The sequence below is a fragment of the Dermochelys coriacea genome, chromosome 12 (assembly GCF_009764565.3).
Source record: "Dermochelys coriacea isolate rDerCor1 chromosome 12, rDerCor1.pri.v4, whole genome shotgun sequence".
NCBI lineage: Eukaryota > Metazoa > Chordata > Testudines > Dermochelyidae > Dermochelys > Dermochelys coriacea.
In genome coordinates this window covers 19460912-19476140 of record NC_050079.1, presented here as the reverse complement: position 1 = coordinate 19476140, position 15229 = coordinate 19460912, and the positions used below count along the sequence as shown (strand labels likewise).

General features: G+C 40.5%; 1 protein-coding gene across 4 annotated transcripts in view; it reads right to left on the bottom strand.

Annotated features, from left to right (window-relative positions):
* Positions 1-1260: 1260 nt before the first annotated feature.
* Positions 1261-15229, bottom strand: part of MYLK3 (myosin light chain kinase 3) — a 71395-nt gene continuing 57426 nt past the window's right edge. For all 4 annotated transcript variants that reach the window (XM_043495445.1, XM_043495446.1, XM_043495444.1 and 1 more), the window contains 7 exons: positions 14846-14955; positions 13945-14086; positions 12027-12097; positions 7873-8001; positions 6497-6649; positions 3449-3581; positions 1261-1854 (listed from right to left, as the gene is read on the bottom strand). In XM_043495445.1, coding sequence (XP_043351380.1) covers positions 1783-1854; positions 3449-3581; positions 6497-6649; positions 7873-8001; positions 12027-12097; positions 13945-14086; positions 14846-14955 — 810 coding nt within the window. In that variant the 3' untranslated portion in view covers positions 1261-1782. The remainder of the gene's footprint in view (positions 1855-3448; positions 3582-6496; positions 6650-7872; positions 8002-12026; positions 12098-13944; positions 14087-14845; positions 14956-15229) is intronic.

Genomic DNA, 15229 nt, shown 5'->3' with positions numbered 1-15229 from the left:
ACTAACAATAACTATTTACCATGCAATGTCACTTGGGAGGGGAAATGTGAACAAGCTTGGGCCTTCACAGAAGGTGATCCATTGTCAGGATTTTTTCATGTAATTTTTGTTGCCCTCTGACATAATCCCAAAAGTGCTGTACAAGTCCAGTCCATCTGGAAGTGAAGAGAGACGTTCTAGAACTGAAAAACTAGACAAGCTTAACATTAAACTAGTGTAAGCAATTTTTAAGGTCTTGATGAGGGCTGGGATCAACAACCATTTTAGGCATTCGAAAGGCAAAGAGTTAATGAGAGTAAAATTGTGATTTGATTAGGCTGAATGTGCAGATTTAAGCTGCTACTGTTTGTGATAAATTATTTTAATCAGCTCACATAGAGTGGTGCAGCCTGTAGGTTAGCCACAAAGGAAACAGTGTGTCAGCCACCTCTACAAAAATGCCTGATGAACACTAAGGAAACACAGTTGGTACTGGGATTGTGTTATACGGGGTGACTCCAGCTTTATAAGCATCAGAAAAAAACATTTGCTTCTTGAAATTAACCTTTTTCTTGACAATACTAACTTATTTTTGTTTTTAAACAATCAGAAAAAGGGCAACAGCTCCCATGTGACTGAAACAGAGTCAAAGGCTGGCAATTCACTGATCTTCCCCCCACCCCACCCCACCCAACAGCTGAACAGAAACAAAAACCAGTTCCATCTGTTACAAAGCAGTAGTTTTTCTGTTACACTTCATGGCATTTGGCAAAAGTGTTGAACTCAAATATCAGCTTAGAAAACTAAGCGTTCAGGTCCCAGCTGAAGAAAAGTATATTTAAAATGTATCCCCTGATCACAGCCAGAAGAGAGAATAAAAGAACCTCTGTACCTGCGGAGGAGGTGACACTTAACTGCACTGTATTTCATCCACCAGATTGTCATCTCAATTGTTTTTCATTTGTGGTAGTTAAACCTAAATTTATACCAACATAAGGAGGTATTTAATCAGTTTGACCCATTATAAAAATATAGCAGTAGGGGACAATCTGTCTTAACTTGCGCCAGGTTTTAAACACCTCTGAAAGCAGTAGCTTTTGTTTTAGAGGATAAAGTGGAAGGCCCTTTTTCCTTCTATTCTGATTAGTTGCCATGCATTATGGTGATGCTTTGGTGAAGAAAAAAAATGGTGGGGGGGGGGGCAGAAAAAAATGAACCCTTTTAGAAGAAATGTAGAAAAACTGCATTTCTCTACCTCAGTTTCGTCCCTGGGTATTTTGCTTTAAGTAACAATTATCTTTGGGGAAAGTAGAGCATTATTATTCCTTCAAATCTATCACCACTGTGGCAATGCCCTAAAAGTGATAGTATAGCACCTCATTAACATAGAAAGTCTTAAGGTATCCCACTGCTGCTGACCAGGTTCTTGCTGCTATACCCCACCCTTTGGATTCATATAAATAATCAAACACTTCCAAAAGAAATGGGTCCCACTCAAGGAACTTAGCTGCTAATTATAAGCATATCAATATAGCTATAAGTGGAGTTATATCAGGAATATTTATGTATCACTATGTCCAGTAGCTGAGACCTTGTAAAACAGAACTATAGAAACCCCTGTTTTATAAAGATTAGTAAAATTCATTCTACGTTGTTGTGCTCTGAGGCAGTTCTGGTACCTAAACACACGCCTGATACATCACATGAGGATGGCAGAAGTGGTGGTGGAAGAGAGAGAAACATCCAGTCCTTTTCTCTCTGCTTCATCTCTAGGTCTAAGGCTTATAGCTCTTCCACAGCAGCTTATGCGAGGTTGACAGACATGCTCGGAAACCTTCTCAGACGATTGGCAGCAGCTACCACGTAGAAATGTTTCTGTGAATGAAATAGAAAAACCTAAATGTGAGCATAACAGAGCCAAAGCATACTGTGCGATTGACACTGATTTTTTTTCAGTGAGGGACTCCGAATAGTAAATGCAGATTTTCTCTAGTTCCCAGACCTCTGCACTGAATACTACACAGAACAGTCTTCTGTTGTGTCACTCCAATATTGATTACCCATTAAAGACAGGGTAATGCACCTATGTCAACTAGAGGGAGTGGAAGGTTCATGAAGTTTTTGGGGTACATTTGTAACCTTAGTGAAATTGGGGGACTAATTAGCACCAGTTCTCACATCTTCTGTTGCACGTGTAAGCCTTGGGAAAGCCAGCTAGCTCTAAGTACACCTCCATTCTTTTGCAGCTCCCAATTAAATCAGGGTTACACTTAAAATAACATAGTCCCCTTCCTCACAAGAGAGTCATGTAAATAAACTGTCATAGAAACAGCCACAATGGATTAAATAGGTTAATCTCCTGTCTCTGATAATAGCCAGCGTATTACCAACTCACGTGCAACAGACATTAATTACAACACTTTAGGGACCCAAGATGTCAGCATGATCAAAGGAAAAGCAGCTATCTGCCATTAGTGTAATGTTAACAATGCTAGAAGAGTGACACTTGAATCCTCTCCAGTGGGAATCATGAAATGCTTTGTACTAGAGAATACTCTTTGTGGCTGTAAAACAGTGTTTATACAATGAACAGAAGGCTGTATGCATCTGTTAGCAAATGTGTAATAAAATAACCTGGGATGAAGACATTTTTTAAATGCAACAAGTACCAGTAATTCTGGAGTCTGGGAAAGTAATGACATTTGGTCTTCAGGGTATAACTCATTAGGAAGATACTCTCAATAGTGAGTAAAAACTGGGTTGGATTTAGTCCTCTTCCTATAGGTTAAAATGTTCCAGGGTTGTTGTGTCCCTCCTTTGCAGAGTATGATTATTGATCACCTTTTATGGAAATTCCTACATATTTACTGAGAATGGTTCAAGAATTAGCAAGAGATTATCAGTGGTCCTGAAAGTATGCAACTTTCCATCTGGCTGGATGTGACACAAGAAGGTCAAGTAATTTTCCCAAGGTTGTACAGTGAATTAGGGACTCAGGATGGATTTGAACTCAGATTTTGCTTGGTCCTAGACCTTTGCAATGAATTCTACACAAAATAGGTTTCTGTTGTCACATTCCAGTATTTCCTATACATTGAAGACAGGCTAATGCAACTATGTCAACTGAAAAGTAACTGCTTTTGCTTGAAAGGTTACACGTTTAACATAAAATAAATAGTGTCTGAAGCCTTTGAATCCCTGGAATTTTACACCTAATTTTTTTTGAAACATCAGTCAGAAATAAGAGTAAAAATTTAGAAAAAAAGTATCTAAACTCAGAGATGCCATGACTTAAAAGGGGAAGTAAACACTCAAATCTATAACTGCAAATATAATTCTCAAATTCATACTGCAAGGGAATTCTCCATGTTTAGAAGAGGACTATGACAAAGAATAAGGGTCCTGACTGCACTGAACTAGTACAATCACTTGTCTTTGGAAATAAAGATGACAGACTTTGTCTATTTACCTTCCATTTTCTATGAGTTATATAACTCTGTAGCAGCAACTGGGACTTCAGGCAAAGCTTGGATTTCTTGGCTTTGCCAGGCAGATCATTTAGCCACTCGTGTTTCAGACACTGTGCTGCACTCATCCTGCAACTGGAAAATAAAATTTGTGAAGGGCTGTGATGTAAATGTTGCTTTACAAGTTTACAAATAATCTCTTTGTCTGCTTGCAGTGGAATGGTTCAGCTGCTCTTCACTGATATCACATGTGAAAGGTTGTTTTTTCTAAATGAAAATAAAAGTAAACATACAAAAAAAGATGGAGGTAAGTCCCTTTATAGCTGCCAGTCATCTCAGCACAGAGAGCCTGCATGAAGACCAATTCTCACTCCTACCCTCCAGGTGGGACTAAGTGGTGCTTAGAGGTGTTTTAGGTTCTTCTGCACTTGGGTTTATGCCTGAATATTGTGTAGCCTTGTTGCTCTATTTGGATGTGATTTTGAAATGTGAATGGTAGAACACATGGCATTTATGTAGGACTGTGCCAAGAGCATCAAAGAACACAGATTAATTTGTGGTCTTATGTAGTCCATCTCCCCTGACAATGCAAGAGCGTTCCCTTCAGTATATTTAAGGAGGATCACAGATGCCCACAAAAGTCAATTAACACTAATGAGAGCATCCATGTGTAAACAAAAGGTATGGCTTTCAAGTATTCCTCCTGCAGCTGGCTGGAAACCTATAGGTTCTGTTTCAGATTCAACTATCTGCACAGAACTTGTCTTTGTGTTCAGCACTTTGGAGATGTGACAGCCAAAAGGTTGGTTTATAACTGAAACATAATTTAATTGTAATAAAAATAACTACAGTATGTAGACAATCAGCAAGGTGCTCAATCGGAGGTCATTTCCATGGGCCTTCGAAAACACATGGAGTGCAAAAAAATCCTGGATCTTGTCTTTTGGGGCATCCTTTGTGCAATTTTTTTTCAAAATTTGAACTTGCCTTTGAACTTTGATGTGAAAAGATAGGGCTAAGTCCTGCCTTTGGCTCACCTGCCACTCAAGGAAAAAGGTGTCAACAGAACTGATGGTTAGCAGCCCTTTGCATAATGTGAGCAGCCAGCCAGAATCCCTCCTGGTGAACAAGAACGTGCTAGGAGATAGGACAAGCTGTTGCACCAGGTCATCCTCAGCTGTCTCGGGAGGGAAGGGTTTGCTGTAGACTGGTCATTCCTCTTTCTCCAAGAGAGCAAGCCACAGCCTGCCATTATGCCTAGTGAGCAGCTGGCAGATCCAACAATGCTGCTTGCTTATAATAATAATAATTAATAATCATCTGCCCTTAAATAGCATTTTTCATCCCCAGATCTGTAAGTCCTCTGCACAACCTTAAAGCCTTATTAATTCCTTTTTACAGATGGGAGTCTCTGAAGTTAATATCCCACAGCAAGTCTGTGGCTGTCAGGAGCAGACGCCTTGTCTTCTGACCCCTGGCTCTCTGTTCAAATCCACTAGATGACAATTACCCTTCCAGTTTAATGCCCATCTTCACTTTCATTGACAAGTTAGTATTAAGAACTTTATTATTGAATCTTGTTTGCATAGTTTATCTGAAAGTATAGGCCTGGGAACTCTGGGCACCCCCAGGTTTTATGCGGGACCACTGACCTCGTGCCCAGGCCTCCACTCCCCAGCCCGGGGTTTGGGTCCCAGCCTCCGGCCCTGCTACCAAGCCTCTGGCCCTGTGCCGGGATCTCTGTGCCAGGGCCCTGCTCCCAGTCCGGGGCCCCACATCCCGGACTCCACTCCCAGCCACTCTCAGGTCCTGGCTGCCAGCCCCTCTTCCCAGCCGCTCTTGAAGCACTGGCCCAACTCCCTGGCCACTGGCCCCGTGCCCGGGGCCCTGCACCCGCCCCCCCCCCACTCCCGGGGCTCTGCTCCCAGGGTCCTGGCAGCTGGCCCCACGGCCGGGGCTCTGCTACTGGCCCCGCATGCGGGGTCCCAGCTGCAGGCCCCATGCCCGCCCCCAGCCTATGCCCCGGTGCCCTATCTGGGTCCCCCCCCCTCCCAGAGACATGGCACTGCTCCCAGCCCCAGCTTTGGGGGGAGTTGCGGATAGCGGTAAGGGGGCTGGCTTTCAACACCCCCACTATTAAAAGGGTTCCAGCACCATCGGCTGACAGTCTGGAAAAAGCCATGTTCTAAGTGTTCCTTTTGGCATTTTTCTCCTAAAACAATGTGAAACATTCCCATTATTGGTAGAAGGAGTCACTGGACACATGTTCATCAAGGGAAGACAAGGCCCCTGTATCTTCATTCAGCATCAGTATTTGACAAGCTGGACCACATTCTGTCCTGCAATGCAATGTATACAGCTCCCTTTGACTTCAATGGGAGCTGAGCATACGACTCCAAGAGCAGAATTAGGCCCCAAATGGTTCTTTGTTCCTATCTAGTATATGGAAGGCACTTGGATTGGGAATTATGTCGCTTTCATAACTGCAGCTGCTACTTATCACCTTTTGTATTTTGAGAGACATTTTTGCAGTTTGTATCAATGCTCATTAAGAAGCCAAAGTGATGACAGAACTAGCTCCTGGACATCTGTGAAAGGTTCTTCAAACAAAACAAATGATTCACATTTCCTCCACTTCAGCTCTCTTGAAACAGGCACAGTTACTGGGAGAGCCTTTACTTTGATTGAAATACGTTGACATTTTTCTTTTAAAAAATGAGGTTTGTGTTACTACTGAGCTGCCTGGTAGACACGAACATGGCAAAAGAAAAATCATAGTACTAACTTTCAATGATTGGCTGCCACACATACATTTAGCTAGGAAAGACTTCTTCTAAATGGTAGGTTTCAGAGTAGCAGCCGTGTTAGTCTGTATTCGCAAAAAGAAAAGGAGTACTTGTGGCACCTTAGAGACTAACAAATTTATTTGAGCATAAGCTTTCGTGAGCTACATCAGATGAAGTGAGCTGTAGCTCACGAAAGCTTATGCTCAAATAAATTTGTTAGTCTCTAAATGGTAGGACTGCCGTGACAAATATAGAAGAAGATACCTCTTCTCCTTCACAAGAAGTTTGGAAATAAAGTCTTTTGCCTCTTCTGAGAGTTGTTCAAATGCTTCTGCATCAAAATCCCAGCTGCAGTTCACTATGTAATTCATTGTCTCTGCGTCCGTTTCTCCTAGGAACGGTGATAAGCCACTAATCCTTTAAAAAAAAGAGAGAGAGAGAGAAGTGGGCAGCTAATAATGGGAAACATGCGTTTCTCCTATGTATCGTCACTGCTGCTTAAGAATCACACCAGTCACATAGAAAAGAGGGTTCCAGCTAGATACTGTCCCAAAGGCTGGTGCAACGTGCTATGGTGAGGCTTGGCTACCTGGCTCAGTCCCTAACTACTCAGGTCAGCGGGGCTAGGAGCATGGTGGCACAATAAAGCTCAGTCCAGGTGAATGAATGCTTCACGTTGCCCATTTGCAACTCACTCAGCCAACTCCAGGGTCAGAGTGAATGGATACCCCAGGAATTGAACTCAATGCGATGTGAGCACATGATCACCTGCTTCTTCAGACAGGAATAGGACTGGTCAGCTGCCTAAAGCTAAGCATGCACACAAGTGCTGAACTGAGGCCTAAAACCATATTTACTCTGGATTAAAATACTGTTTGAAATATAAAATATTGTCTTCAATCAGTCTCCAAGCCCAGATTTGTTTCTTCAATCATTTATGACTGGATTCACATACAAATTTTTTTTGGCTTCTACATAAACTTAAATAAAAAATGACCCAGTCCACTGAAAAGAGCTACAAAAAAACTGTTGCAATGCTGTGTAGGTAGCGAGACTGTAGAGATGACCCCCCCCACCCCCCCATGGCCTGCAGCCTAAACTCCAGGGGAGAATTTTAATCCCATGCATGGCTGTGAAGTGAATTTTTCAGGCCCAGGAAGTAACTCCACACAAGGCAGGAATAACTCATGTGTGCATGTTGGGAGCAAAAGTCCTTTTGGATCAGGTTCCCAAGGGCCTGATTTAAAATGAAAAGATAAGTCTGGGACCTCAATAACTCATTGAAAGCAGAAGTTTTGTTAAGTTTCAAGCAACTGATTACATCTTGTCTGAGTAAATGAAACTTAATTTGTTTTGTTTTTATTAACTAATTAGACACCAAGAAGGCAAAGAGAAAACAGAGGGTTTAAGTATTTAGAATGAAGATTGATTGTTTTTCAGATATTTAAAGTTGCGTGGCAGTGATGTTCCCTTTCATTGGCTCTCTCTTTTGGGTAATGAAGTGAGTGCAACAAGAAAGACACACTCCCTAGATGGGAATCTCTGAATAGGCTGCATTCCAGCTCTGCAAATACCTTCCACTGGCCTTTCTTACAGAGCAGATGATGCCATGGCCATGTCCCACACAGAGGCTTACTCACAGCATGTACGTGATGACGCCTACACTCCACATGTCAGTTGGGAACGAAACAAAGTCATAGTTCACCACTTCGGGAGCCAAGAATTCAGGAGTGCCAAAATTAACTTTCAGCTTCTCACGAGGTTTGTACCTTCATCAGAAACAAGAAGGGGCATCAGCACTGAGAGCAGACTAAGTACATGCACTGCACACTTGCAAAAAGAACCGTCACATTTTTCATTCTGTAGCAAAGCCAGACAGGTACATTCTACATCTAAATCTTCAAAGATGCAGAATTTCAGCCTGTGCATCCCCACAGAGAGTTTTTATAATTCACAGTCACTTCCACTTAGTTTGATCAAACATTTAAGTGAATCAGCCATTTAAATTTGAACAAAATCAAAGAAACTAAATCATTTGTATTAACTTTTTGTCTCTAGTGAATCACTCTTCTGGTGCATATTCTAACTTTGGCACTCTGCTTCCATTCAGAAAGTCACAGTTATAAACAGCTCATTATCCATCATTTAATTTTCCTAATTTAGACAGGTGGTAGTATGGCAGGAGAAAGAGCCAGAGAAAGACTCATGATGATAAGAATATGGTTGCAACTAAAAGTTGCATGATTACAGTAGAATCACCGCCATGTCTTCTGCAAGCTGCTGTATGCCCCCATGTGGTGATTCAACTAATAAGATCAATCCAAGTCACAGGAACAGAGGTGGATGAAATAGGCTGAGGGCCCTACAGTTGGTTTTCTATGTTATTACAGACAAAAATCAAATTGAAATAGCTAACATTCAGGCACATTTAACTCGACCTCTGTCACTTTTATAGATACTATGTTTGAGTGAGAAATGTCTGACACAAGTTCTAAAGAAATCATCCTCAAACTAGAGAGACAAGGTGGGTGAGGTACTATCTTCGAATGGACCAATTTCTGTTGGTGAGAGAGACAAGCTCCATCCTCAATCCTCAAATTGGCAGACACAGGGCTTAATTCATGTTGCAAGTACATGGTAGTGTGACCTACCACACCGCCATGTGGCAACAAGCTTTCCACAAAGAGAGGGCAGCTTTAAACTCTTGCTGGTCTCCAGAGGAGACTCACGAGCAAAAGTCATCCAGAAGATGCACTGAATCAACTTCCATTTTTGGGCAAGTTTGGAGATATTTTGCTCAGCAGGATCCCAAACCATAATTCACTATGTAAAAGTGCTCAGATCACAGAGTTATGAACACAATATAAATGCCCAGATGGAACCCTGAGAAGGGATCATTATTTGATTTTAATAACCAGCAGGATGGTTTTGCAGGAAGTGAAAGATGTTAATAATTTGCTAGTTAATATAAGGAAGGGCACAGTCTTGCAATCGTCACTCAGTAATAACTCCAATTAAAGTTAATGGGAATTTTGCCTATGTAACGAGTAAGACCAGGCCATAAATGGTGGTTGTTTTTTAAAACACTATTTCTTGCAAGACTATGTTTCCGAACTGGCTTTAATAAAACCTTTTCTATTGGGCACTCCTTTCCCTAAAGCTGTAATTTTGTTTGTGTATATTTTTTTCTATTTTTATAAAATCCTTTTAAAGAAAAAAGCTCTTTGAGCTGAAATACATGGGTTTGTATAATGAGAACCCCACAATGTTTAGAAAATAATTTTTTAGGTAAATATTATTATTATGCTACCATAAGAAGTTGTTGATTTCTTCTCTGGGGGGACTAACTCATGCCCACACCTCCTGTTTTCACTCAAATATCCCTCGCCTTTTCCTTTAGGAAAGAGAATCATGCTTCATAGCTGCTTATGTTTTTTCCCCCATATTCTTATTTTTTTTTCTGTATATACAACTGAGGACCCTCTTTTCTGGTCACTGCAAATATGTAATAATAGGCAAAGTCATAATGAAGAGGGCAAAGAGGAATCCTTAACATAACCGACTAGGATGCAAACATCATCTATATCACTGAGCCGCTTCTGGACAGCTCTTTGGAGGGACAAAAAGAAATAAAAATCCTTGAAAATTGAAAGAACAGCATATGGGTTAAGATGTAAAGTTTATATAAAATTTACTTTGGCAAGGGATCGAAGATTTTACCCACTGGCTTTCCTCTGGTTCAGTGCAAGTGAGGGCAAAACATAGGTGCAATGGTAATAGCAAAGTCTGTCAAGCCCCTAAACCCAGAAAGAAGGATGGATCTGGATTTTTTTATTTAAGTTAGAGTGGTCAGAATACAAGTGGCCCTGCAAGAGAACTGGGTCAGCATAGAACTCATATAAACCATGACCTGTTTGTTTACCTAATCACATCATCTCTACCTACAGAATTAAGTTAACATTTCCTCAGGACTCAACTATTATTCTGTTCTTACAAACTCGTGGTCACTTGCTCCACTCTGTAATACCACACTCTCAAAAGAGCTGTGCTCCTTTTAGATGTAGTTTCATATTAACTGGAGAGAGGGATGAGAGCTAGCAGATCATAGCTGCCACCCGCCCAGACTTAGATCAAGGGACTTTTTCACAGTCTCCATGGCTGTTTTGCAGAAACCTTCCCTATGGTATAGGACCCACTCCTGCACCAAGGATATAATTGGCTCTTAACAAATGATAAGTAACAGCTCTGCTCTCTCCTAGTCTTAGGGAGAGTATGTGGGATGGTGATCAGGGAGTATTCCCCCACATGCCTAGTGTTAAGTAAAAAACCTGGGGCAGGCACAGAAACAACCAGGCCTCCTTCTAACCATGCCCACGTGAGAGGTGTTAAATCCTGTACCATTTGGCTGATGTAAATGACCAATGTAAAAACTGGACCCCAGCTCACATATGATGCTGTCTATATGTCTCACAGCCTTCAAATACTGAACTATGTTAAACCAGAACAACAGAAAGTGAGCATTGGTACATCTTTTGCTTGACACATTCATAGGAGTTTGACAAAGAAAACACTTGTCAAGCCTCCTATTAGTCCCTCTCCCTGCTGTTGCAGGAGTGTTCTAGAACATTCTCTAATATTTTGTCCATTCTAATTTTAAATGTCCCAAGACATGGGGCTTCTATGTTTTCCATGGATGGCCTTGCTACAACTTAGTATCCCTCACTGTTAGGCTCAGATTGAGCACCCATTTTCCTTCCCTTAATTGCATTCCATTACTCCATGTTTCACCACTATTTACTGGATCAGCTAATTCCTCTCTCTCCTTGCTGTTTACCCTCTAAATATTTATAGGTGTTTATGCCTCACCTTAGCTGTCCTTTAGCCAAGCTACCCATATTAATCTTTTTTGCCTTTCTTCTTAAGTCTAGCTCTCTGATCATTTTTATTCCTCCACTCTCAGTTTCCACCAATTAAGCAATATTTTTCTGGTAATGTGGTTCCTAGAAGTGAAAACAGTATTCCAGGTGCAGTCACACCAGTGCCAAAAGAGAGATCATTACTGCCCTGCTCTGTGATACCTTTGTGCATAAAGGCCAAAACTGCATTCTCCATATTGCAGCCATTTCAGACTGCAAACTCATGGCTCATTTCCAATACACCCTCATCTCTTACCCTCATCCATGAGAAGCAGACATTGTGGCAGAGTAGGGATAGAGACAGTGGAATGAGAGCTGATCCACTGTATTCCTGTTTCAAATGGGATAGTTTTGTCATGCATTTTACCATCTGTCTTGGGGGTTTTAGACTGAGGTCCAGCAGTGCAGAATCTGAGCACCTTCAATATAAAATCTATAGCAAAGATGAAGTCCCTAATGGACGTCATAGAGTCGCTGGGGAAAAACTCTATTTGAGACATTATTATGTGTAAACAAGAATACTAATACAACATTAGCCTGCAAAAATGTCATTGGAAAAGACAACATGACAGTTAGTGCACTAAGTTGCAAATTCATGCCTGCAGGAGCATATTGCTTTGCTCCTTCATATTTCAAAATCACTTTAGAGTCACTGAAATGTGTGAACAAACATCACAAGAATAAAAGAAAAGAAAATGTCAATGGATTTTGACAGGTTTCAGAGTAGCATCCGTGTTAGTCTGTATTCGCAAAAAGAAAAGGAGTACTTGTGGCACCTTTGAGACTAACAAATTTATTAGAGCATAAGCTTTCGTGAGCTACAGCTCACCTCATCGGATGCATTCAATGGATTTTGAGTGGCTCATAGTTGAACTTACCTCCTAGCTAAACCAAAGTCAATAATTTTAATCTGATTTCCAGTGCGATTTATACATAATATGTTTTCAGGCTAGAAAAACAAAACAGAAAATTTTTAGATAAATAAATGACAGTGAAATTGCACATAAGACACACTAACAAGAAGAGTAGCCAGAAACATGACCTGAAGTGCAAAGATACAGAACTATTTCAGGGAAAGATTTTTAAAACAATGCTAGTTCACTTCTTTGTTGGTTCACATGTGTCAATCTCACCTTTATGTGATTTACTACAATGGTGGTTGTATTTTTCCCATTCATTTCCTAAGGCTCTGTTCTATCCTGGCACCATGTGCAGAATTCCATTATACTGATACAAATATATATTTGAGCCCAACTGTGGTGAAGAACAGCATGGTTCATGGGCTGGTTACGGGGTGCCTAGAGGGCTTGTATAGGAAACATTACTCTATAAGTCTAGTTGGGAATGTTACCCACAGATCACTTGTTGAAATGCTCCCTTCATTTTTCCCCTTAAAGGGGAGAGAATCAATGATATGGCAAAAGAAGCAGGGAAAAATATTCAGAGGTTTATTGAGATCAACTTTTCCCCTCGGTCTGTTATTACCATGGGAGGGTGATTTTGGGGCCCCATCATCCTCCTAACTGGCTCAGTAAAATGTGTGGGCTTGGATCTCTCCTGCAGAGATTCCATTCCTTACTGCTGCCATGGGGAGTAACTATTTTCCCAGATTTGGCCATAGCAGAGGTATCACATAACATAATTTAAAGGGTCCTTTTTAGGGGAGGACTGAATGGACACCTTTGTGTGGAATGGTTTAGCAAGCCAGGTGGCAGACGCTATAACAGTGGGTTTATTCAAGAAAATGCAGTATCTTGAGAGACCAGAATGCAAACAAGGAATAAGCCTATTACAGCTAAGTAGCATTTGCTTTTTCATCAAAATTTAAATTTGTGTGTTCTTTTTTGGTGACATTTTCAGTCTCACTTGTCAGGAGGTGAATGGAGGGTTACTGGGAAGACACTTAGCTATGCAAGGCTCAGCACCTCACAAGACCAGGTCCTCAATCCAACTATTATATTTATTATAAATATTATAATTATTTCAGATGGATATTGTGGTTAGGGCATTTGGAAAAATGTCCATTGAAACAGATTTTGTAAAGAAAATTGGATTTTCAACTAAATGAAGTTCTAAATGGGAAGTGGCTCCTTTCTGCAAATAATTCCAGCTTTTCATTGAAAAATCAAAAACAATTACAATTATTTTCAAGTTTGGGGGTTTTCTACAAAAAAACAAAATTTTCCACAAACCAAAACACCCACAACACTTTCCAACCAGCTATAATTACAGTAGCAACTGCACATCAACCACATAGGGCTACCATTTCACTAGACACTATATAAACATATAGAAAATCATAGTCCCTATGCGCAAAGAACTAGTGGAGAATTGTCACTAGAACATGTTAGTTTACAATGGCTCAGTTCCAGACTGTCAGTGGGAGACACAGACAAGGACGAACATGAGAAGAAGCAAAAGAGAGGACAGGTCTAATAACACAAATATAGAGGGTCTTCTAAACCCTCTATTTTCTCAGGTGACAAACCAAGGCACAATGCAATTCTACGCAGCTATGAAAAGCTTCTGATCTGAAAGCTGTAAAAGCAGAGGAACCTGCTGTTTATTTAATCATCTTTAAAATAAGCTATCAAATTTAAGAAAAGATTAAACATTAAAGAAAAAAATTAATTTTCCAGGGTTAATTCACAGTGGCCACTGAACTAAATTAGTTTATTTCATTACAAGATGAAGGGGAAGAGAAATTACCCTCTATTTGCAGCTCTCATACATACAGACTTTCCATACAGCACAATGTACAGTTTAGCCAAAGACCTGAGATCTGAAACTACTGACCTTCAGGTCTAAATGGAGAATATACTGCTGATGTATGTAGTGAACTCCTTCACATATTTGTTTGGTAAAAAGGATTGCATCCAACTCAGTTAGTTGGTAGTTTTCATCTGTGATTCGATCAAATAATTCACCACCATCAACACTAAAATATTGACAAAGAGAAATGTGAAAAAAATACACATATTCCTTGTTAGATTGGGGGTTAGATGCCCAGGCACTTTGGAAAATCCCACTAGGCCCCTATCTTCATCTTTAGGTGCCTAAGTCCCTTTAAAAATCTGGCCCTTTATCTCTGTCCTGCTACTCTTCTTCACACTCTCTCTGTTCATTCAGTACTTAGCCTTCTCAAGGTATCACCAAACACTCTCACTGCTAGTGGTGCAAAGGCAATTCCTGACTTTTTGAACAGTGTTTATGAACCTCTCCATCAAAATCATTCCTACTTTTCGTTTCTAACTTTTCCAGAAACCACATTGTTTTCTCTCTTCTCTGTCTCTCTTCAGTTCCCTCTCCCTCTGCTATTTCTTTAATTTAACTCTCATACCCTTAAAAACTTGCTAGATACAGTTCATATAGAAAATGCAGTTGTGTTGTATCTATGGGCCAAACCCGCACTAACGAAAAATAAAACATACTGATGTTTTTCTGTATGAAATCCCTCTATACTCTCTGGGATACAGCTGGTATTCTTACCATTTGTTTAAGTTCTGATATTGTCAAATATGTGATTTTCTCTTAAAGAGTTTGCTTCTAAAAATGAAAGAAGCCTTCACCCAGCTTGGGAAACACTTGTAGTATTCCCACCTCCTCAGCCCAATGTATTTTCCTCCATTTCTACTACTGGCCTGAGCAACCACCAAGTTCAAAAGAGTTGACGATTCCGAATATCATTTTAACTTACTATTCCATGATCAAGGTGAGGTTGTTCTTGCATTCAAAAGCATCATAAAGCTGGATCAGATTCACATGGTTTAACTGGTTCATGATGTTTATTTCATTTTTCACTTCCTCCTGAAACATTACAAACAGGAAGATAACAATAGTGATTAGCAACCAGCAGATGCTCCTATTGGAGCATGACCATGAACACTCTTGTGCGCATTCAAATACAAATATTCACACAAAAACTAGCCATTCCCCAAACATTCATGCCAACCGATTCCCTGCACACACCAGTGTTAGTAAAAAGAAAAGGAGTACTTGTGGCACCTTAGAGACTAACAAATTTATTAGAGCATAAGCTTTCGTGAGCTACAGCTCACTTCATCGGATGCATTTGGTGTTA